This window comes from Syngnathus typhle, linkage group LG20 (assembly GCF_033458585.1).
Source record: "Syngnathus typhle isolate RoL2023-S1 ecotype Sweden linkage group LG20, RoL_Styp_1.0, whole genome shotgun sequence".
NCBI classification, from domain to species: domain Eukaryota; kingdom Metazoa; phylum Chordata; class Actinopteri; order Syngnathiformes; family Syngnathidae; genus Syngnathus; species Syngnathus typhle.
In genome coordinates this window covers 5,863,713-5,887,559 of record NC_083757.1, presented here as the reverse complement: position 1 = coordinate 5,887,559, position 23,847 = coordinate 5,863,713, and the positions used below count along the sequence as shown (strand labels likewise).

Sequence of the window (23,847 nt, the reverse complement as noted above, 5' to 3'; positions counted from 1 at the left end):
CGCCCATGTGATCAGTTTCAAACTCAGTTTGAAAACAAACACTAAGTACAATACTTTCCCCTCTACTTGTCACAAAATTGAAAATCATGCTCGTTTCATCGGACAAACTGCAATGCATGAAGAACAAATATTTCAAATGAAATCAGTTTGCCAACTTTATTCTCATAAACAGTCTGATAAGATGAGCATACTATGCTAAAGAGTAGCACAGCTCCATAATGTGTTAGCATGACTTGAATAGTACTGTAAGTCATTATTTTTTCCTATGAAAATGACAACGTATACACGAAGGAAAATGTGTGGCGTTAAGTCGAGACAAACACAAATATATCACAAATTGTATTTACCGTCATTTCATATTGCCCAATGTTCTCAATGTTTGTTGATAATTCCAGTCCAAACATCATTTGAGTGAATATCACTAATACAACTTCTTTTTTTGGGTTAAGCTCCAAAGCTCACGTGGTTTGTTATAATTGTTTCTTTTTAAAAAAAAAACTTCACAGGACATGCTTCCCTTTTACAGAAAACTCTTATGTACAGCATACTGCCATATAATAATAATGCCTTTAGGTTGATAGTGTAGATAAGATTTGCAATACAGTTGTAATGAAATTCATATGCACACACAAAAAATCTAAATAAACAATGAATAATAACAGTACCTGTCAGCCATTTTGTCATACAATCATTATTCCCAACAACCTGCTGCCGAAATGTTGCGATGGAGGGTCACTAATGCTTCTATTAGGGGGGGGGAAAAATGTCTCCACATTCACACTTTCTCAATTTTCTCTGCTGGTAGAAAAATATGAACATATTAAAAAAAAGTACAGCTGACAAACGTAGAAGGTGAAGTACAAGCTTCATCAAGTGCTTAGTTCGTGAGCCCCGTGTGGTTTAGTGCATTCGGCTAATGTCCCACGACATGATTCGCACACGGTAATGCCTCTCGAGTACAGACGCTACCCTACATAGCGACGTTCCCGTCCCCAACATTCGAATATACCAACAGAAGAAGTACGAGCACCTACTCCCCGGGATCGGTGGATGCTCTGTTCACATGTGTTGCTGCACCGTATGCATTGTAATAAAATATTGTAAAATATTTTGGGCTTGTGCATAGGAGTGCAGTCCGGGCCCCATCCCTGGACGGCCGTTAGGATGTCTCTACGAACAATATGGTTTGGGTCATGCAATATAATAATGACTCTTGAACTATACTTGATTGAAATAAATATATTAAAATTGTTCATTTAGAACAAAAACCTGAGACACAAATCAGTGTCAAATGGTGCTTTCTGCTTTTGGGTGGCATTGTGAAGAAAATAAGATATTTCGCTAGTGAATAATTCCTAGAACAGGCCCTGTGAGAAACATGTCGGCTACCCGAGATGAGTCGAGCAGACTATTAGATGAAATTGTGATTACTCATAATTTTTGGTCTCATGTTCTCTTTTTGTTTTTGTTAATGCATTTATAGGGTCTTTATTGGTATCAAAGGCGATTCAATCCATTCGTCTGAAAATTGATCAATTACAAATATCTAATATGTATTATTTCAGTCTGTATACGTTTGTGACATTTAGGGTTGCAAAATTCCGGGAATTTTCAAACTTGGAAACTTTCCATGGGAATTAACGGGAATTAACGGGAATTAACGGGAATAAACGGGAATAAACGGGAATAAACCGGGAATTTACTAAACTGAAGGTATGTTCTTATTAGGGAACTTAAATATAGTTGTGTAAAATAATATTTTAGCATAATCCTGACTAAAACAACCAGATATCATGCAGCACAGTTGAATATCTTTGCTATCACATGCTCACATAGCTGCAGGGCCACTGAGACCACGCCCCCTACATGTGCTGTTCATTCCTCCATCACATGCACAGATGATTTATACAATTCTGGACCACACTTTTGAGTCCAGAGCACACAAATTGAAGCCAGACTTTTGAGCCTGTGGACTGCATGAAGTGAAGTAAGTTTTGATGACATTATATGGTAATATATTTAGAGATATTTTTATATGTAAGTGCTATATTTAGCCTTATGGTGGAAAAAATAAAACTGGTCAAAACCAAATAAACCACAATTTATACAGTAAATATCACTTTAACAGACAGGAGTGGAACTTTGATGTTGCTAGATATCATTTGCACCTAAGTAAATAACAATAACTAATAGTTTTAAAAACATCTTGTATATTTTGGATTTTATGAGTTGTATCTCCACCAGGATACGTTGGACACATCCCCAGGGATGTGTAGCTTCACAGACACATTGTTGTATTTTTTCAGAGTTGTGGGTTAAGAATTAAGAACAATAACATTTAGTTGTTTTTTTATATTAAATTATAAACAATTTAATACTTTTAATATAACTTCAACAGCTCAGGGACATCAAAGAGAGAAAAATGCCACGTGCGCCATCCGATGTGTGGAGACATTTCACACAAGCTAATTTGCAAGGAAAGTCTTTGTATATCTGCAAATATTGTGAAAAGGCATACACAAAAAATGCCACAAAAATGCAGCAGCATATTGCAAAGTGCAACAAATTTCCTCAAGGCTCAACACGTGCAACAGATGGGAGTTCCACTACAGATGAAAATTAATCGGCATCAGCCGCATCAGAGTCAGATACCCTCTCATCAGCTCCTGGTCCCTCTGGCATCAGAGGATTCTTTGATCATATGGATGAACAAAGCAAGAGACGTGCAGATGAGTGTATCGCTCGTGCAGTCTATGCAACTGGCTCACCCCTGATGCTAACGGCCAATGTGTACTGGAAGAGATTTTTGAATGTTCTCCGGCCAGCATACACCCCCCCAACCAGACATGCGCTATCCACTCATTTGCTGGATGAAGAGTTTGGCAGGGTGCAGACAAAAGTCAAGGAAACTATTGACAAAGCAGACTGTATTTCAGTCATCTCAGATGGATGGTCAAATATCCGTGGACAGGGTATCATCAACTACATTGTCACCACTCCTAAACCTGTATCTACACCTGTCTATGGACCCCGTGGAGGCTATTTAGTGTGTTTTGGGATGTTCTCTTGTATTGAGGGGTGCTGGTTGGCCACAGTTACTTTTTTTCCTTTGTCTTTTAGCTTTGTTTTGCTTTGATGGCTTTTATCTTGAGCACTTTCTGGCTTTCTTTGTGGCGCCGTTGTGTGGCAGCCTTATGAGAGCCTGTTGAGTTGCGCTCATGCCATTTGTGCGTCTTTTGTATACCCACTCTGTGGTATGAATACTGCTGGGGCCTGAATTTCCCCACCCCTGGGGATCAATAAATATACAATCAATCAATCAATCAATCAATCAATCAATTCTTCAAGAGTGTAGACACAAAGGACAACAGACACACAAGCATCTACATTGCTGATCAGCTGAAAGTGGTCATCAATGATCTTGGACCAGAGAAGGTTTTTGCACTTGTGACTGATAATGCGGCAAATATGAAGGTTGCCTGGGAACACGTGGAGGAGACCTTCCCTCATATAACAACCATTGGCTGTGCTGCCCATGCTCTCAATCTTCTCCTTAAAGACATAATGTCACTAAAGACAATGGACACTCTATACAAGCGAGTGAAGCAAGTTGTCAAGTATGTGAAGGGCAAACAAGTAGCTTCAGCAACTTATCTGTCAAAGCAAAAGGAAAAAAACAAAAATACCACGCTGAAGCTCCCCAGCATCACACGATGGGGTGGCGTTGTCATCATGTATGACAGTCTTTTGGATGGAAAGGAGTCCCTGCAAGAGATGGCCATATCCCAGACTGCAGGCATCGAAAGTGACATAAAGAAAGTCAAGTTAGATGATGTGTTTTGGGAAAGATTGTCCAGCAGTCTGGGAATCCTCAAACCAATTGCAGCAGCAATAGCCAAGATAGAGGGTGATGGTGCCATCTTATCAGATGTCCAGTGTCTTTTTGCAGACCTCAAAGAAGACATCCAGACAGTCCTGCCCACTTCCCTACTGCTTAAAGCAGAGGAAACTGCTGTTGTGAAGTTGCTAGAAAAGCGCAGGGAGTTCTGCATGAAGCCGTTGCATGCAGCAGCATACATGCTGGACCCAAAATATGACAGGGATTTACTCTCTGGGGAAGAGATGAGCAGTGCTTACACCGTTATTACAGCCTTGTCAGACCACCTGGGCCTTGATAAAGGCAAAGTACTTGGCAGTTTGGCAAAGTACAGAACAAAGCAAGGCCTTTGGGAAGGGGATGCAATCTGGCAGTCATGCCAGCATATATCTGCAGCCACCTGGTGGAATGGACTTTGTGGATCGGAGGCTCTTGCACCTATAGCCTCCATCATACTCCAGATCCCACCATCATCAGCTGCCTCAGAGCGAAACTGGTCCATGTTTGGGAACACACACACAAAGGTGCGCAACAGGCTCACAAATCTGAGAGTGGAAAAATTGGTTGCTATTCGGGCTAACCTGAGGCTCTTTGAGCCTGACAAAGAGCCATCCTCCACAAGGCTGGACAGTGACTCTGAAGAGGAAGAGTTAGAGTCCGATGTTGAGGAAGTGGACATGCAGGATGTTGAGACCCTCGAATGCCTACTGCCTGAAAGGGTTTAGCAAGAAAATGAGAAGCTTGAGAAGCTCTAGGGAAGCTGACTTTTTTTTATGTGCATGTGGATTGGGACTTTTTTGGAGAGATTTATTTAACATTTTGAATGGGACTTTGTTTGGATTTTTGGATTAGGGGGATGCATTTGTGTTCATTTTTGAGTAAAATTTAACTCCACGTTCATGTGTTTGTTCTGTTTGATTGTTCAACTTATAAATAAATCTGTTTTAATTGTATCTGCTTTAATTGTATTATTTTGCTTATAACTAAACAATTATTTTTGCTTAGATATGATACCTTTCCACTAAATTACCCTCAATTCCCATTAAATTCCCATGAATTCCCATAAATTCCCATAAATTCCCATAATTCCCATGGAAAGTTTCCAATTTGGAATATTTCCAAAATTCCCGAGCTTAACTTCCCATGGAAATTTACCGGAAACCTTCCGGAAATTTACCGGAAATTTTCCACCCCTTTGCAACCCTAGTGACATTTGCTTGGTGGTGTGCCCTAGCACAAAAACAGGTTGGGGAGTCGCTGTAAATAAGGTAGCGTCTGTATAGGCGAGCGAGCTGCTCCTCCAGACAAACGAGGCTCAGCCGCGACTCGGTGCATCGAGACGGCATTTCAGGAAAAGCCTCTCACCTCATCTGGGGTTGAGAAGCCACTTCAAATCCGGGTAAGAGCGAGGCACCCCGCAAACAAAACAGACACCTCGGGGCCGGGCTCTGCATTAAAGCTGCTTCGTCCTCGTTGTGGAAACACTGCACGCCTTTTAACCTGATCAATCCCTTTGAGAGCCAGACAGGTAGAAAAGCAAGTCCTCTTGGAGAATTTTCCAGACTACATTTCCAAGACTTTATACAGGGATGTCAAATCTTGTTTCCTACGAGTTGATGTGCTCCACCTGGATGGCGGACGTGGACACAGTGAGGCAGAGGTCCTTGTGGTCCGCCACCGTGCCTGGTTTGTACTGGATCTCACCGGCTGCCACCGTCTTGTACTGGTGGAGATCAAAGGGGCACGGGATGACCCCCTCACCGGGCTGTTGGTAGCTGCCGGCGTTGGGGTTCTGGCCGGCCTGGCCTTGGAGCGAACCTCCTCGACCTCGCCCCCGGCCGCGTCCGCGCCCCCGGCCGCCGGAGCCTCGCGCCTGCTCTCCCGCCGTTAGCGTGTCGGGGTTGTGCTTCCTCATGTGTTTCATCAGGTACGTCTCCTACAGGAAAAGAACATGAGGACAGCACATTTTTCACCTTAAATTTTGCGCTTCCGACACAACGCAAAAGCCGAGCGCTCGCACAACGGTGGGCACGTCTAAGTCGATGTGTTTTGTTCTGGTGAGCCGTACCGATGTGTAGGAGCGGTTGCACAGGCCGCAGGAGAAGAGCTTGGCGTGTTTGACCGTGTGCGTGGACAAGTGCACCTCCAGGCTGGCGGCATCCGTGTAACCGCGGTTGCAGTTGTGGCACTTGAACGGCTTGTCCTTGTTGTGCTGCCGACGGTGAGACTGCGAAGAGAGAGTGCGGTGTCACATTCAAAAAGGGAAACCAAACTCAAATTTGTCATTAGTTCTGAGCAGCTGGAGTCAACGGAACATCGTGCCGTTTGGAGATGCTCTTAGAAGCTTTACCTTTAAAGTGCTTGTTGAAAATTTTGGTCTAAGCGACTACGTTGGTGAGTACCTGGAGGTTGGAGAGCTGAGTGAAAGCTTTCTCGCAGCCCGGATGGTTACACTTGTACGGACGGTCACCCGTGTGAATCCTGAAAGACACAGCACAAATCCTGAGTGGAATCACACTTCACAAAGAACACCTTCCTGCATCCTTCTCCTGCGTTTGCTTCCACCGCCGACACGCCCCCGCCCGGTCCAGTCCAGTACCGTGTGTGCTGCTGCAGGTGGCTGAGCTGCCTGAAGGTTTTCTGGCAGTAGTTGCAGCTGTAGGGCTTGGCCCCGCTGTGGATGCGGATGTGCTGCGACAGGTAGCTGGAGTTGGCAAACGACTTGGAGCAGTGAGGGCACTTGTGGGGCTTGGCCTCAGTGTGGTTGCTGAGGCGGCGGGAAGGGGTCGGGGTGGGTGGGGCAGGCGGGAGGGAGGCGGGGGATGGACCCGGAGAAAACACAAACAGAGAGAGAGAGAAAAGAGAGAGGGAAAGAGAGCGAGAGATCTTTAGGCTGGAGCATGACCCAACTTCACAGTGAACTCAAGAGCAAATCATGCGTTCAAGTGATGGTTTGTGCTTGTTTGCGCTGTGTCCGACTGAGGAAAACACCAAAGTGCAACAGAAGCAAGCACAGTCAGGCTTCTCTCGCTCTCTCGCTGTCTCTGTCTCTCAGTCTCTGTTTGGAATCACTCCCTATCCACTAGCGTGAGGGATACCACCCAGACACAGCCGCAATGTAGGAGATCGGATAAAAATGAAAACTTGCAAATAAGTTGAGGGCAACCAGTACCGTGTGTGCTGCTGCAGGTGGCTGAGCTGCCGGAAGGCTTTCTGGCAGTAGGTGCAGCTGTAGGGCTTGGCCCCGCTGTGGATGCGGATGTGCTGCGACAGGTAGCTGGAGTTGGCAAACGACTTGGAGCAGTGGGGGCACTTGTGGGGCTTGGCCTCCGTGTGCGACTTGGCGTGTATCTGCATGTCCGACTTGCTGAAGAATGTCACCGCGCACATGCGACACCTTGGAGGGTCAAGAGGAGGAGTGAGACAACTTTCACAGGCCTCACGTTCTATTTGCTCAAACTGTACACCCCCCCCTGACCTGTAGGATTTGGGACCCTCTTTACTGGAGTGGTCGTCCTCATCGTTGGAGAGGTCGTAAGGATCGGCAGAATGATGCTGGAGAGGAAACAAAGAACAGCTGCTTGGGAGCGACCACTCAGGGCGCCCTGGGGCGATTTGACTCAACAGAAGGGCCCAACTATAGAAACGCACCTGCCCTGTGGCGGCCAGGTGCGCCAATATCAGTGCGTCACTTCCTGGCGGAAGGATGTTGCTGGTTCTGCCCATCGCCTGCTTGCTCTTCCTGCCTCGCTTGCCCGGCGTGGACATGACGACGGCGGGGGGGCCGGACATATCGTTCTTCTTATCTGCAGACACAAACGTCAGCTCGCCGTCTATCCGAGCAATATTTTACGCTCACGCGCAACATCACCTGCGTTTGAGGGGTGCATTGCGGACACGATCATGGTGGTGGCCGAGTGAGGCCCAGCTCCGAAAGACTGCGTGGAGGCGGTGGGCACCAGCGTGCCTTGGGGGGTGGTGATGACCAGACCCGCTGAGAAAACAAAAACAGACTGCATTTAATAATAACACATTAGGTTAACTACATTTTGATGTTCTTTGAAAGTCGACAGGGCACCATGCTCGAAACTGCTCGGTGTTGCGCACCGCCTCTGCGTGTACCTGTTGATACAGCCCCTCACCTGCGGTCATGATTCCCGTGGAGGGAACAGGCACGACAGTGACGTTCTGCGAAGTGTGCGACTGGTGCACGTGCATGGACGCGCTTGCTCCTCCTCCAGGTCCCCCCGCCGAGCTTCCTCCTTCCTGTTTAGTGACCACTCGCAGCCCGGCTCCCGCCTCCCCCGAGCCAGGGATGGCCAGCAACGCCATGGGGTAGTGCGGTGCGGAGGACGCGGACGAGTGCGGGAAAGCCGGTGCGGCGGGCTTCTCGGCGCCGAGCTGCTCCTTGGTTTTGTTCAGGAACATGGCGCTCTCCATCTAGCGGTTGCGACAAAGAGGAGGGGTGGGGTGACGGGAGGAAAATTGAGGGATGGGGCATTGAGGGTGCAATTGGAGGAAGCGGGCGAGGCAAAACATGAGGATGATGTATGGGAAAAGCAAGGAGATGGAAAAGAGAACAATAAAAAAAAAAGGTGAGATGCAAAGAAGAAGCAAAACAATGTGAGGACAGCTTTGAGAAATGAGAGCAGAGGGACACAAGTAGGGTTGCAAAATCCCATGAATTTTCAAAGTTGGAAACTTCCCATGGGAATTTACTGAACTAACATCAGGCTGGAAATAGAAATGTTAACTATAATTGAGCAAAACATGTATAGGCATAATCCTAATTGAATGACGGAGGCATTATGTACTGCCCTCGCACGTGGGCTGGGAATGCATTCTAACTTGCACCGATGCCGCCTGTTTAGCACATATCAAAATGTTCACATTCATGCTTGAATGGGGCAGTTGTTTATATTACCCTTCTATAATTCCCAAGAAAAGTTTCCAACTTGGAATATTTCCAACCCACCCCTCAACTTCCCATGAAAATCCCCCCCTTCTTTGCAACCCTAGACAGGAGTGATCATGTGACTGGCGGAACCGTCAAAAGAAGTCACATGACTGACGCGAAGGTGGCGTGCGTGGCGGAGCGGAAGCATCGGTATGGATATAAAACGGCAAGGAATCCCGGGACACGGAAGAAACATGCCACGACACCATGTGCATTCAAGACAAGGCCAACAATGAGGTTGTCTCTACCTGTCCTTGTACAGTGGGGACGGGAGACCAAAAGTAGGACGAGTTGAAATGGGATTCGTCCATTATTTCTGGAATTGAAAAGCAGCACACTTAGAAAACACCTCTACCCCTTGGCCTCTTATGTTCCAGAATCCCCCGCATGAGACGCAAACCCACAAAGTAGCAGCAATCCATTTTATTATTTAGATTTCATACAAGCTTTTTACCGAATACTAATACAAATATGCATGCGAGTATGTACTATTTTAAGGGATTAAATGTTGGCGAGTACCGATACCGGCCTTTTTGGAAGGTATCGGGTACTTAGAGGCTGCAGACAACAGCCACCAATATTTAAGGCAAAAAATATATGTATCGAGTAAGCCCTTCTTCGCAATAGTTGACACTATGTTGATAATCCAGATACAAAAAAATTACCAAAATATCTGTCAATTAATATAATCATCACTAGGTTGTCACTGTTGGTTCATTGCTTTGATGCAAAATAATAATGTTTGTCATTATGGTGGAACCTGAACACGAGTATGATTGATAACCACTAGACAACAAAAGGCATGGGACTAAACCAAGCTAATCAAACGTGTTTCTGTCTGCTCCAAATAGAATAAACAAGCAGCCAGTTCAGTCTATCTCCAATATTATAAAAATAATTAAACTAATGAAACGTCTAGAGCCACGTCCTCGTCAAATATTAGCACTAGTTGGTAAAATATTAGACATAATGATCTTAGTTTAATGAAGAAACCGGTTGACTCGACGTCCTTGCCAACTAAAGAACTTTACAAAGCACCCACAATGGTTAGCATGCTTTACTTGGCTGAATCGGAGAGTGAGGCTAGGCTATGCTAAGCTAAGGAGGCTAACTTGCCTCCATTAATTTTCTCCTTTTGTTCGCTAAAGCTACGTGGAGGCCGGGCCATTCGTGTGCTTTACTGGCAAAACGTAAACACGCTGGCTGGCTCACTTGGCTACTTGCTGTTCATCGCGCCGACAGAACATTAAAAAAAAGAGAAAAAAAGTGTCGTATAAAAAAAAAAAAAAAAAAAACGAAGGCAGGCAGGGGGAGAAAAAAACCCGTCTACGCCGTCGTCGCCTCGCCAGGGAGACGAAGCTTCATGCAGACTTCCGGCCGCTGGGACGACGACGGCGCTTTTCGACAGTCGGTCAAGAAGCGATAAATGACTCCGGAGGTAATTACCGGTGAAATGGACAATCCGTCAGCCGCCCGAACCTTCTTCGGGTCGGGACAGTTGGGAAAGTTTATCCAAATCCGCCTCTCTTGGCCCTCGGATATTCCTTTTTCCCTTCGCTTTTTTTCACCCTCGAGCTGGCCGACAGCGTCAAGTTCGATAGAGAACGTATAATTCCGCTCGATTCTTTCAAAATAAGCCACATAACGACCCACTACAAAAATAAAACAAATGCGATCGGATACATTTAAAAGTATTTATTTCAAACGTGAGCCCTTCCGTTTATCAAAACAAAGACCTATTTGATTAAAAGTAAGATTTTGTATAATGGGGATCTCAATAATGCGTGAAGGGCGCTTTTGTGACTTTATTTTGACGATCGCTAAAATAAATCGAGTTACTGTAGCCAAAGGCACTTGACAATAATTCCAACGTCAATACGGTGTCTTCCGGTGTATGACTATTTGTCTCTCTCTATATATATCGACAGTGCGTGCGCGTCTGCATTGTCCATGCTCTTGTTAATTTGGTTCATGGCACTTACACACACATACATATATACATATACACATATATATATATATATTGACTGAAGAGCACGTTGACTTAAAATAAAACTAGTTTTCTACAGTAATGCAAATGTGAATAGGTTGTCTTTTAGCCAATAAATTCTCTCTGTGTATTGAGTAAGCTTTATTTGGATAGTCATTATAAAAGAAAAGCAGATTCAATTTAAGTAGATATGGTGACTAGTCATCACTCCCCCCCCCCCCCCCCCCCCCCCCAAAAAAAAAGAACTTCGAAAAAGTTCATCTTTTCCAAAATATGAAAATAACATGGCAAGGACTCAAAATGTCCAACACTCTCTGGACCACTGACACTTTCTAAAAGCTAAACGTGATCAGCGCAGAACTCAATGTAGCTTACGGCATTGAAGGTGCCCTCAAATAATATGTAGACAGAGAGGGATGGGCTGTGGGAGTGTCAAACATGTGCTGCAACATGAGGTTCAACCAAAGTACCTCACTCAATTTAAGAAGATATAAAAAATGTAAACAGACTGGCGTTCCAGCGCCCCCTTGGTGTCCTGAGTGGAAGTTGTTCTCACAGTAGTTAGAGACGAATTTTGGAGTCGACAGCCTTGGTCACTCCGAGTCAGATAGTTCGATGATCTCCAAGGGGTCGCACTGGGTGGCCACGCTGACCTGGAAGGGAAAGACAAGACAGACGGGTCAGTGTGTGACATAGGGGGGCCGCACCGTACGTGGCAGGAAAGGATGGTCCGTGTCTTACTTTGATCTTCTTGGGGGACGGCGACTGCGAGCTGGTGACCAGCTGGCAGTCGGAGGCCTCGATAGTCTGCGTCGGGGAGGCGCAGATGACGCCCATGTCCAGCGGTATCTCCGCCTCTCTGGAGGGTTCCATGACAATAATTTGGAAAAACTCATCTAACTGCGATTATTTTCTCCCTTGATATTGTGATTGAATCATTTTTCCCCCAAAAAATTCTTTATAATTATTTTCAACAACAAAAAAAAAAAGTAGCCCGTGTTTGTCCCTTTGGTCACCTGTCGTTGGCGTCAATGTGATTCCGCTTGGGCGTAGTGTCCAGCATTTTCCTCTTGCGGCTCCTGCTCAGTCTCTGGTCAGGCGTGAACGGAAGAGGCGGCGAGGTGCCGTTGGTGATGGGCGAGTGGCACGTCATCTCTAGCGGTGGACGTAAAGATGCCCCGTTGGTGGCTGCTGGGGGGTCTGTGCCGATGCTGGGGGGGGGGGGGGGGGGGGGGGGGGGAACACCAGTCGCTTAACTTGACACATGATGCACTCCAAGATCCCTTCTTAGAGCAAATGTTTAAAATGATACACGTGGTTTCGAGCATAACGATTTTAATAAAATGAGGGTAAAATACCTGTGCTTGCTGGCGGCCTGACAGGCAAGATGGGGTGGATCCTCTGATGAGGCGGCAGCGAGGGCACCGTCGTCGGGCTGGGTGGGCTCCGATTGCCTGGGGCTGTTGCTAGCGGACACGTCGTCCGACAGCGGCGAGAAGCCTGGCATGCTGCCCTCGGAGTGGAGCCCACTGGAGATGGCCTCGTTGTCATCCGGCGCTGAAGCTACAGTGACATTTTCTGTCGGCGGCCCATTGCTCATTTTCTCCGCCTCGTTGCCGTCATCGTCGTCGTCATCATCTGGCAGGAGCGGAGAAAGAGGCGTTTGGTATTGAAGACTTTTTTTACCAATATCAGACTTATAATTAATTCATTAAAATCATCTAATGAATTTAAAAAAATACAATTGGAATGGCCTAGCTATTGAGATGACATGTCACCGGTTCAGACCTGGTCCACCTTGCTGGCTGCTGGCTTGGATCTCTTCTTCAATGTCTGCTTCTGATGACACGTCCTCCTCCTCATCTTCCTCCTCCTCCTGCTCTCACATCCAGCGAGATAATGAATGAGATAAACGACCGGGATGTTGCGGTCGATGTCCACGGCGACCTCGAACCTCTTCACCATTCTGCTCTCTGTCCTTCTTATCTGTGTTGTCCTGCAGGACTGAGTATTTGTTGATGACATCCTCCAGGCGGGTCAGACCCAGTTCGTTGTTGTCCCGTAGCCTCCGGTGCAGCGTGGAGTCTTTTAGCGCCGGGTCGTTGTCTTTGGAGACGAAGGCGGAATTTGGAATGCTGTGATTTTCGTAGACGAGGCAAGGCGGCTCTTACCGGGCTTGTATTCGCTGGTGAGTTGGCAGCCAAAGTCGTAGAGCAGGTCGTGATGGCGCCTCTGCTGGATTTGACTGCCGGTTTCGGTAAAGGCCTTGCGGGCGATGCGCTCCAGCTCCTTTCCGCTCAGATGCAGGTTGTGTCGTTTGTTGGCCAGCTGGACTTGCTGGAGAATGTCCTGGTAGTCAGGCGGGTTCATGCAGACATCAGGTTTGTTGATGTAACGCTGGATCTGAAGGGACCACATGAACGCGGATAAGGCGGCGCCGCTGATGAACGATCATGACGTCATGGTCAACATCAACGACGGACCCTCTTGCTGATCTCGGGATACTTGGCGTCGTTGTAGAGGATTTTGCGCTCAAGGATTCGGCCCGTCAGCGGGCTGCACTCCTTCAGCTCGCACAGCTTATTGTAGATCTTCATCATCTGAAACCGAGAGAGGTGTGAGTGGCGCAGGCTGGTGGGACGAGAGTACCCCGGACGAGAGGCGGGCCAACCTTGCGTTTGAGTTTGTGCTCCTGAATGTACATAGAGTCCTCGGCATCCAGGTCGTCCAGGGAGAGTTCGGTGCGCTGCAGGCGGCAGATCTCGTTGTCGTAGATCTTCAGCATGTTCTCCAGATACGCGATCTGCAAGCCAAGCACAGCGCAAATGGAAAATATTGGTAAAAACAGTGGAGGTCATTAACACTTGAAACAATTTCTAGAAAAAAACTTTCATAGGGGCACACATTGGGAGACGAACCTGCTTCCTGGAGGCCCTGCTGGCCCTTTTCTCTGCTTTTTGCTGGATTCCCTGAAAGCCTGACGTGGAGGGCTTCTCGTCTTCCGTCGATGGGTTCCCTCCTTGTTCTGGCACGCTCGTCGTCTTGCTTTCACTTTTTGATGAGGTAGCCGCAAGACAATCCGATGTGGAGGTAGATGGGTTTGCTGTGTTCTTCTTGCTTCTGTCTTTGTGCTGCTTGAGCACCATGCACAGTTCATAGATGTAGACAAAAACCCTGGAACGGTTGGCCTCCAGCCGGGTCAAGCATCGGCCCAAGCTGTTACGAAACTCCACTGACGACAGATAATCACTACGGGCTTTGGCGTAGTTGGTCTTCAGGTATTCCAACACCTGAGGACAGTCCTCCGTCTCAGTCACGACGTGCTCCACAAACTGAAGGGAGGCAGCAAACAAGACAAACATCAGAGTACATAAAGAGTTCATCTTCAATTAGGTACACTTGCACAATGCCATGTCACGAACCAAAACACATTAAGATTGCGCCAATGTTCTGAAAGAAGTGTTTGCAGGGAGACAGTGTCATCACCTCAGAGAACAACTTGTCATTCTCCGCCTGCAGAACGTGCTGCTTATTGATGGACGAAACAAAAGGCGACTGGGTGATGTGGGTCTTGGTGGGCAGCGGTACTCGTCGGGGCAACGACCGAGGGACGTCGTCTTCATCCATGATGATGACGTCTGCCATGTTGGGAGAGTCTTCATTGAGAGACAAAAAATATAGAGAGGAAATGCAACATAACACATACAGTTGTCTCACAGAGGTCGAGGTCTATTCCAGGTTTCTTGCCTCCATCGACAAGCGCTTACTAATGTGCATTTCGTTATGTTTTCTTACTGTATCTATATAATGTGAATTAACGCAATGTAAAAAAATATTTATCTTAGTGGATGCGGTGATCTTTTATTGTCCTGCTTGTAGTTAACCACTCCATACTTATGGAATGTGGCATGTATTCCAGTAAGACGACACTTTCCATTTTTTACTAATGACTATTCTACAATTTGGAATGATGCCAATAAAGATTTAGATTCCAAACTAGCTTCCACAGTCGCCACCATCTTCAAAATTGGATAACGAGTATAAATCTTTACTCGCAAGTGGTGCATCTTTATTGTAGTTCCGAGCACTATAAAGCTGTTAAATCGGAGTGAAAGGACGAACTTTTTTAACGCCACACAACAGGACACACGTCGTGCAAAATTATACATTTTAACACTATGACCTAAAATTAGATATACAACACTCGTGATGTATACCAACCTGTTAGTTAGGCTGAGATGACGCTCTAGACAGAACATCGACTCCCACCCGGCATTGTCCAGTGTACCAATCCTCGTTAGCTTACGTTAGCATTAGCACCCTATTTAGCGCGCGACTTCAGGCTGAGTAATAAAATCTGGACAAACTTGCTAGGATTCTAAAACCTAATAATAATTGGACCTAGGTACAAAATAAGCACGTCTAAGAGTCCACGATATCTGACAGAATGATATAGCGTCGTATTGTTTGTGTCCATCAAAACATTTTATCAAAAAATGTAGAAACCATAGGAAACGTTATCTACGGGCGGTTGGCACATTGTGAAATTGGCTCACTAGCGTCACCATGTGGTTTGGAGAGCAATGTGCGTGTAAATAAACTACAATGTTTCTTGCTAAATTGATTACTTTTTTAAATTGCCGGAAAATCTGCGCTAAAATTGCAAATAATCTTCAATATCTCATGAAGCATTGCCTGATGTGAACTTGATACTAAGTAACTTGGTTCGTTTTTGTAGTACATAAATAATAACCTATATTAACATCAACAAACATATAATGGGTCAAATAAATAAGCCTGGTAACTACAACACACCTTTATTCCTTGTTTTAATATGGTTGTAATTTAAAAAGAACACACACACACCGAAACATTGATAGTTATTTTCTGGAGGGAGTTAAAAGATGAGAAAACATTGTATTTACAAAACAAATCTTGCAGGTTGTTCAAGATTCAAGAGTTTTTATTCGCCATGTTTGAGCGTGCCAAACAAGGAATTTGACTTCGGTAAAAACACACCCTCTGTTCAACATTTAGGTGACTAACAACACTCAGGACATGTGAATAATGGCAAAAAAAGGTGTGAAGAGCAGGATGTTATTGCACAGTAATGACTCTGAGACTCTATGAGTGGTGTGAGTTCATCAGAGCAACAGCCTGGGAAAGCAATAAAGATGCACCACTTGCGAGTAAAGATTTATACTCGTTATTCAATTTTGAAGATGGTGGCGATTGTCACAATAAAATTAATGAGTAACAAGTAAAAAGTCCAATTTGTTAAAATGACTTATTGTATTTGGATTCTTCAGTGTAGGGTGACAAGGCGGGTAAGTCTCTTCAATTCTCTTTCTGCAGCAAGTGAAAAGGTAAGAGTTCAAATATTGATAAAACATTAAATTTGAGAAACAAACTTACCTTTTCTGTTTCCACTCCCTCAGCTGGACCTACAGACAAAAATAAAAGACATTCACTTTGGCGTAAATGCTTGCAGTGCAATAATCTCTTGCGTATTCACACTTTACTATTTACAAATTGTCTAAAGTGTCCAAAGCAAGTGTGACCCGGCCATTTCTCTAAAATATTTGCAATTAAACTACTAATAAAAGCTATTTGATTTGATTGCTATTTGCAGTTGACTCAAAGGTGCAGTGGCGAAACATCAACAGCAATACATCAGCCGACAAGCACATTAGCTTCACAAATGTTGGGTCACCTGAGGGGAGGAAGAGCCAAGAGACGAACTTGATGAGGCCGTAGAGCACAAGGGCCACGGCCAACATCACCATGGAGTCCTCCATGGATGGTGTGCTGAAGCCTGAGAGGTCAAAAGTCATTAGTACTGCGTTTGAAACAGGCTGACAAATCAGCATTTATGTGGTAGGATAGAAAACATCCCCTCAGATTACCGATGACTCTGAGTGCCACGCTGGCACGACGTGTACCGCCGGGATGCTTGGCGACGCAGGTGAGCTCCCCTCCGCGGCCCAGCTCCGGATCAGACGTGTTGAGCTCCAACCGGGTGCCTTGGCTGTAGGTGCCGTCCCAGGCCTGCTTGTGGCCCGTAAGGTGACCGTCTCCCAACGACCTGGTCTTGCCATCGGGGTCTTTCAAATCCCAGCTCAGCTCCAGGGAATGGGGGGTGAAACCTGAGGCCTCACAGTGGACTGTCAAACTCTGGCCCGGAGCGGTGAGGGGCAACGGGGACGGGTGGATGGATAGGGAAGGAGGTTCTAGAAGCAAGGCGAAAATGTTGCAGTCAAATGTTAAAATTCTATTCCAGCTTTGATTGCATTTTTCACAACCCACCTGCAACCTCCAGATGAATGGTGACCTGCGCGAGAAGATGTGGCAGGTACACCATGCAAATGTACATTCCGGAGTGGTGCACTTGGGCTTCCTGCAGCACCAGGGAGGCGTTGCCATTTCGGTGCAGCTCCTCAAAGTCCATTTTCACGCCTTCCTCTTTGGAGTCAAATAGCCGGTCCGATTTTCCATCATAGGCCAGAAGCAGTCGTCCGCTGCCGTGGGACTGGTAGCGCCACTCCACGGCAAAGCCCGATCCATACAGGGGAGATGCGGGGTTGGCCCAGAACTGGCATTGCAGCAGCACCGGCTCACCGAGTCTGGACTGCACCACCGTTGTGGTAGTCACGCTGAGGACCACTAAGGAGCGAAACGGCAAAGAAGGAACATAGGAACTTCTCAGAGCAAGAAGAGCTACTCAAATCCACGGTGGTTACCGTCCAGCTCGTTGGTTTCGGTGGGGGCACGCATGATGCTGGCCGTGCCGCGTCGTTCGTCCAGGTCCTGAACAGTGGCAGAAAACCAGTCGGCTTGCAGGTATATAGGGCTGAGCTCATCTGAGAGGCTGGAGGCCCACGAGACGGCGGAGTAATGCGGCTGGAAGCGGCTGAGCTCACAATGAGGCTTGCGGGTTGAGCTTTTGCGTGAGCGGTGACACAGAGTCGCCTCCGGATCTGGAGGTCACAAGCGGCGATTCATTCATCCATTTTTAGGTATTGACATGAGGTTATTTTGTAACCAGGGTAATAATTGCACGCCAACAGACCGGCGACAGTGTAGACTCTCAGGATACTGGGATCAGTCAAATCTTCGAGGCTGGCTGTGCGGTGGCCTTTCGTCTTGATGCGAAGCAGAGACTTCACCTGGCTTGGGGGCGCCGCTAGACCTCCAGCTGGCTTCTCGTTCATATACCAGCACTCCAGCCCAGGACAGGAGTGGGTGTGGCAGGCTGCGAGAAGGCCACAAACAGTGCAACACACGGACTCAATAGACGTCACTGTGTCATTGAGTAACATTTAAAATTTAATCAATAGCAAAAATGAAATTTACTTTCAATTTCTTATATTTTTCTCAACAGCAAGCTACAGTACTGTTGTTGTAACGCACTTTAGCCACGGGGGGGGCGTTTGCACCAAATTCCCTGAAAAACTTAAACACAAATGACCTGCAAAACGTTACATGCGAGTGTACAATGTTATTAATAAAACCGCAACATTGTCTTGAGCATCGTTCGGCACATTTTTTAAGATGAAACATATTTTAAGCATTTTAAATGTATGTAGAGTTTTGTGTCGGATACCTTGGATCAAGCAGCAAAGCAGAAAGACATTACAAATGAACCAGAAGTTCGACATGGTTGTTGCGCTCCTTGCTGCTTCTTCTTGGTCTTCTCTTCGTTTTCTTTTTGTTGTCCTTTCAGAGAAAAGGAGCTGCGCAACCGTAACGTGTCTGCCTTTATACTTTCGCTTTCACTCTCGCCTGCAAGTACGCAGAAGAAAAGCGACACCTTCCGTTTAAGGCAGTGCTTCTCAATTATTTTCTGTTACGCCCCCCCCCAGCAAGAAGAAAACTATTCGCGCCCCCCCTCCCCACCGTGACTATCCTAACTTGTCTTGTAAGTCGTAAAATGTTGCACTGTCGCAAACGTGACAGAAGTAACAATGAGAGCGCCACTGCCCCCTGCTGTAGTAAACGCGCAATTACACTTTATTCTAGTACTGCCAAAAAAAAAGCCTGTTCCCCAGGGTCACACGCGCCCCCCCAGGAATAGCACCGCGCCCCCCAAGGGGGGCGCGCCCCACTATTTGAGAAGCACTGGTTTAAGGGAAGTCTGCAAAAATACTGTACATAAGAGAAAACCGAAGGGAAATAAAAATAAGTTATTACATGAGGCCAATACAATTGTCATATCATTTAAACCAGATGACAGGTGTTAATAACTCGTTTTTGACATGTTTCCCTTAAATTACACCAAGTCAAGAATTATAAACATAAGTAGCAACAACACAAGGTCATGATAAGATTAACACGTTGTAGAGGTGAGTTTGTTTCCATACTTTAATTCGTTGCTCCTTCTTCTGTAGTCATACAATTTTTTTGTCACTGGTGGAGAAAAGAAAAGCTTTTGAGTAGTTAATATGGTAATTTATCACTTATCTTTCAAGGTGCAACACACTACTTGATTCATCTTGTGATTATTTATAGTTCAACAGTCAAAAATGCTGAGAAACCCGTGCGACAAGAAGCTCAGCCCTTAAAACGACACGCCCAACACACAGACACTCTCACGAGATACTGCTAGGCAATTTAGTAAAATATGAAAGATTAATTTGAAATTAATCGTCTGGCCAGTGGTGGTAAAAATGTCAATAGCTGTTTTGGGAATGACGTACACTGTTAGTTTAATTTCGGGCTATTTTTATTGCGTCACAGCTGACGAGCCGGACCACCGAGATAACGAGATGAGCGAGTAATAAGCAGGTCTCCAAAGACAACACAGAAATTGCTAAAAAGCACCTCAAACAAACTGAATATTTCATCCGGCACTCCGCTCTTCCACATCCAATATGGCGGCAAAGCTAACGTATATTTAGCAATCAAGTGTGGTTTTACAATAACAAGAGTGTCACGTGATTTCGGAGAAATCCAAACTCGACTTTACCTTGTCCTGCCAGTAGAACGAGTTTCCGCAGTCCACAGTCCAGACTCGCGTCTGCGATTTTCTGTCCTTCTGCGTCCGCCAGTTGGGACTATTTACAATTTAAATTTTTACCCCGCTTGACGAAAATGGCACAATTACCTTGATGCTTGCAATGAATCTACTTGTATTCTTTGTTGCGGTCGTGCAAATGAACAGCGTGACGCCTGGTAAGTTTTACTTTGCTTCTCGTTTTATTATGCTAAAGATTGACGCTCTTGATTTTGAACTGACGCATTTATTATTAAGTTGTTTGTTAAATTTTCTTCACGTCTGCTGCGTCATTTCATGAGCGGAAACTTGTTTTACCTAAATGTTCCAACTGCAGACAGAATCATTGAAAATATGAATTGCACAATGTAAAAACAGAGCAAGATCATGTATGTCACTTTTGTTTTTGTCTTTCAGTCATTCACACGCTCAAATATTTTACAACGGTGTCTCAAGTTGCAAAACTACCAGAGTTCTTGGAGACGGCGTATGTTGATGGCGTTCAGATTCTGCAGTTTGACAGCTACCATAGGGAAACGAAAGCAATGCATGACTGGGTGAACAAAATCACAGAAGATGATCCACACTTCTGGGAGAGAGAGACGCACACCAATATTGGGAATGAGCAGATCATGAAAGTCAACATTGAAACCGCTAAAGAGCGCTTCAACCAAACTGGAGGTTTGTTTCCTTCCAAGCGTCTGCTCGTAAAATTCATTTCATGTGCTGACCCTTTTTTTTTTTGATGACGAATAAACGTGTCACTGGCTCTGATTATCGTCACTGAATCTTGCATGCGATCCTTTCAGGTGTTCACTTGATTCAGGTGATGAAAGGCTGTGAATGGGACGATGAGACGGATGAGGTTGATGGTTGGGAGCACTACCAATACGATGGAGAAGACTTCCTGTCATTTGAGGCAAAGACGATGACATGGATCGCAGCACAGCCACAAGCTTTCATCACCAAAATCAAGTTGGACCAAATTGACGGGCTTAATAAAGTCAAGAAGATTACCCACACGGAGGTCTGTCCTGAGCTGTTAAAGACACATTTGAGCAACGGGAGGGACTTCCTGACGAGAACCGGTACATTGTCCTCTCTCTCTTTCTCTCCACACATCCTCTTTCTCTCCATCTTTCCTGCCCTCCTCACACGTTTTCCTCCATCTTTGCCTTTGCGTGCAGAACTTCCCACGGTGTCTCTCCTGCAGAAGACGCCTTCCTCTCCGGTCACCTGCCACGCCACGGGTTTCTACCCCATTACATCATCCCTCTTTTGGAGGAAAAACGGTGAGGAGATCCACGAGGACGTGGAGATGGGGGCGACCCTCCCCAACCACGACGGAACCTTCCAAACCTCGGTCCACCTGAAAGTGGAGGTGACGCCCGCCGCGGAGCAGGAGTACGAATGCGTGTTCCAGTTGGACGGCGTCCCGGAAGACATCGTCATCAAGCTGGACGCCGGAAGCATCCTGAGCAACGCGCACATCCGAGGTGAGACACGTCCCATTGGCTGCGGGGTGAGCGTGAAGGCTCGGGGTCACGACAACAGTCATTCACGTGTCTCTCTTTATCGCACACGCTTTGCCATGTGAAGAAGAGGAATACAGGAAGAAGGCGGTGCCCCTCGTTGTCCTGTCGATGATCCTCACTCTGGTGGTGATGTCGGTGGTGATGTTCCTTGCCAAGCGTCTCAAATCCAAACAAGGTGATCGACAAATGTTTGCTCCGTCAGGAACATCCAAAGAGAACAATGTTTGCCTCACGCCGTTTATGACCATTCCTAATCTCCTCTTGCTTCTCTTTCATTCCAGCAATATACGTTCAAGCTTGTAACGGGGAAAGCCGAAAGGAAAAAAAGAAGACTCTACCTTGTATCAACAGGCTGCGTGCATTCTGATATTCAACTGAATGTTGAAGCCAAAGTACTAATCATCAAGGAGCTGGAGGAGCTGAGCAAATACCAATAAAACACACACCACGAAGGTAAACGCAAACCACATTCATGACAACGCCTGATAACAAAAACACCTTAGGACTAGAAACCTTTGTATATACAGAACATAAATCACAGGACATAGAATATGATATTGATCCTGATAACAACCTACTCAATGATATAGGAAACAGCTGCATTTACTACACAGATGAGCACTAGAATTCAACTTTCCAATCAAAGCATAAGATAAGATAAGATAAGAGGAACTTTATTAATCTCACGTGTGAGAAACTGCATGTAACAACAGCCCGATTTACAGGAAGGTACAAGTAGGGGGGATAAAGGTGCAAAAAGAGACTTCTGGACCGTAGTCCTCCGGCATAAAAAATAGAATACAATATAAAAAGAAAAATATGGAAAAATAACAACAATTGTAGTAAAACTACAAATATAAGCTATGAATATTTACAAAAAGAAGATAAAAAAGTAGTGGTAAAGTGTCGTAAAGTGTATGAAGTGTATGCGTTTAGTAATGCTAATAAAAGAAATAAAAGAAATAGTGCAATAGAAATAGATAACATATCAATCATCCACGTTTGGGTCTGCCGGGTCGGACCGACATACCGTATCATTTGGCCTGTTGTTGCTCGTTCATGTCTGTTCTTGGTGTTGGATTTTGTCTAATAAATTTCCCCAAAAATGCGATTTATACTCCGGACCAACCTATATATGTTTTTTTTTTTTTTCACTTTATTGTGCATTTTATGGCTAATGCGACGTATATGCCAGAGTGAATTTTAGTTCAAAAAATAAGGTTTATGTGTTCCATTTTATTGATTTAGATGTTGAATTATTAGTTTAATGGATTAAGTGAGAAAGGGGTAGGAATCTAAAAAGCTATGCTTCCTCCTACTCCTTTTCGAGCATTCTTTATGTATTTTTTTTTTCAGTTTGTTGTTTTTTTTGTTTTGTTTTGTTTCATGGACTTAGATATGGCACTCTAAAGTGATAATTGTTTTATTTATTTTTTCCCCTATTTTTCATATTTTAAATATGTTCAAAATAAAGATATATCAATCAATCAATCAATGTCAAATGTGAGAGAGAATATAAAATATATATATACATTGTGCATATACACTAGTTTGTCTCTAGTGGCAAAAATGTTTTATTTTGAAATTGCTGAGATTTACTTGGCATCAGAAATAATGACATCTCCAACACTTGTTTAGTGTTTTTAAAACATTTAAAAATGTAAATGTGACGCGTGTAAAATGTGATAAAGTTTATATGGTTAGGGGTTTGATTCACAAACAGCTCATGGTCATGCCTTTTTTGTTGTTTCTGCTGATACGCTTCCAATAAAACACTTTAGTGATCTTTGCTGAGTTGTCTTGCAATTGGAGCGCCACAAGAATATCGATAGCGTGTTGAGATGTTGACTCGTTTAAATTCATCATATACTTCTGAAAATATAACACAAAGCAAGCGTCTCATCGACGCGTTTCAAGCTAGCTGGCTCAATTTGCTTCGCATTGGTCCAAATTATCCATAACAATAATGCTGGAAATTTTAAAATATTGTAAATTAGGGGTGTAAATCGCGGTTTTTGTCACGATACGATATCATATCGATACAAAGAACTACGATACGATATTTGCCGACATCTTAAAGCCTGCTGCGATTCATTCACGATATATCACGATATAGTGCTCTACGATCGATTTTTTTTTTTTAAATAAAAAATATAGAATATCTTGATTTATAACAATTCATACGCAAAATCAACAAGGTACTGCAAACTCTTTATTTCGGAAATTACAAGAGTATTGTAGTATACAAAGTGCTTATTTTAACACTGAACTTTGATGTCGTGTTTTTTCTTTAAATGTGCATCGAGATTTGTGCTCCCTGAATATTTGATCACCGCATGGCAGGATTTACAAACTGCAAGTGTCTTGTCCGTTGAGTCATCTTTTCTTTGGAATTCAAAGTGCTTCCAAAGAATGACTTGAAGCCTAAAGGGGAGGAGATTTCCTCGTCTTTTTGGACACTAGCCATAGCACCAGCCCAGGAGCCGCGTACTAGTT

General features: G+C 45.0%; 4 protein-coding genes and 1 long non-coding RNA gene across 6 annotated transcripts; 2 read left to right on the top strand and 3 right to left on the bottom strand.

The window, feature by feature from the left end:
- Positions 1 to 130: 130 nt before the first annotated feature.
- Positions 131 to 10,455, bottom strand: znf384a (zinc finger protein 384 a). 2 transcript variants are annotated; one of them, XM_061267911.1, is made up of 11 exons: positions 10,281 to 10,455; positions 9,083 to 9,150; positions 8,020 to 8,317; positions 7,749 to 7,871; positions 7,529 to 7,683; positions 7,356 to 7,432; positions 7,050 to 7,274; positions 6,477 to 6,644; positions 6,280 to 6,358; positions 5,946 to 6,104; positions 131 to 5,813 (listed from the first exon to the last, which is right to left on the bottom strand). In XM_061267911.1, exons 2-11 carry the CDS (start codon positions 9,143 to 9,145, stop codon positions 5,484 to 5,486), a joined length of 1,677 nt encoding a protein of 558 aa, XP_061123895.1. In that variant the 5' UTR covers positions 9,146 to 9,150; positions 10,281 to 10,455; the 3' UTR covers positions 131 to 5,483. The 2 variants fall into 2 exon arrangements, with proteins under 2 accessions (XP_061123895.1, XP_061123896.1); XM_061267912.1 differs by lacking the exon at positions 6,477 to 6,644.
- On the top strand, positions 9,998 to 18,646 carry LOC133144928 (uncharacterized). Its single transcript, XR_009710793.1, has 2 exons — positions 9,998 to 10,272; positions 14,344 to 18,646. It is a non-coding gene; the product is annotated as an uncharacterized LOC133144928 (long non-coding RNA).
- On the bottom strand, positions 11,046 to 14,469 carry daxx (death-domain associated protein). Its single transcript, XM_061267903.1, has 11 exons — positions 14,311 to 14,469; positions 13,743 to 14,156; positions 13,496 to 13,627; positions 13,308 to 13,424; positions 12,996 to 13,227; positions 12,779 to 12,930; positions 12,613 to 12,700; positions 12,183 to 12,462; positions 11,841 to 12,035; positions 11,566 to 11,683; positions 11,046 to 11,477 (listed from the first exon to the last, which is right to left on the bottom strand). The coding sequence occupies exons 1-11, from the start codon at positions 14,467 to 14,469 to the stop codon at positions 11,418 to 11,420; spliced, it is 1,947 nt and encodes a 648-aa protein (XP_061123887.1). The 3' UTR covers positions 11,046 to 11,417.
- On the bottom strand, positions 15,626 to 18,564 carry tapbp.1 (TAP binding protein (tapasin), tandem duplicate 1). Its single transcript, XM_061267957.1, has 8 exons — positions 18,428 to 18,564; positions 17,894 to 18,076; positions 17,565 to 17,801; positions 17,131 to 17,487; positions 16,731 to 17,054; positions 16,538 to 16,639; positions 16,240 to 16,268; positions 15,626 to 16,173 (listed from the first exon to the last, which is right to left on the bottom strand). Exons 1-8 carry the CDS (start codon positions 18,480 to 18,482, stop codon positions 16,162 to 16,164), a joined length of 1,299 nt encoding a protein of 432 aa, XP_061123941.1. The 5' UTR covers positions 18,483 to 18,564; the 3' UTR covers positions 15,626 to 16,161.
- A 1,141-nt stretch (positions 18,647 to 19,787) lies between the features above and the next one.
- Positions 19,788 to 23,140, top strand: LOC133144912 (H-2 class I histocompatibility antigen, alpha chain-like). The gene is made up of 6 exons (XM_061267960.1): positions 19,788 to 19,995; positions 20,234 to 20,497; positions 20,626 to 20,904; positions 21,004 to 21,312; positions 21,416 to 21,526; positions 21,633 to 23,140. Exons 1-6 carry the CDS (start codon positions 19,932 to 19,934, stop codon positions 21,716 to 21,718), a joined length of 1,113 nt encoding a protein of 370 aa, XP_061123944.1. The 5' UTR covers positions 19,788 to 19,931; the 3' UTR covers positions 21,719 to 23,140.
- The last annotated feature ends 707 nt before the right edge of the window (positions 23,141 to 23,847 follow it).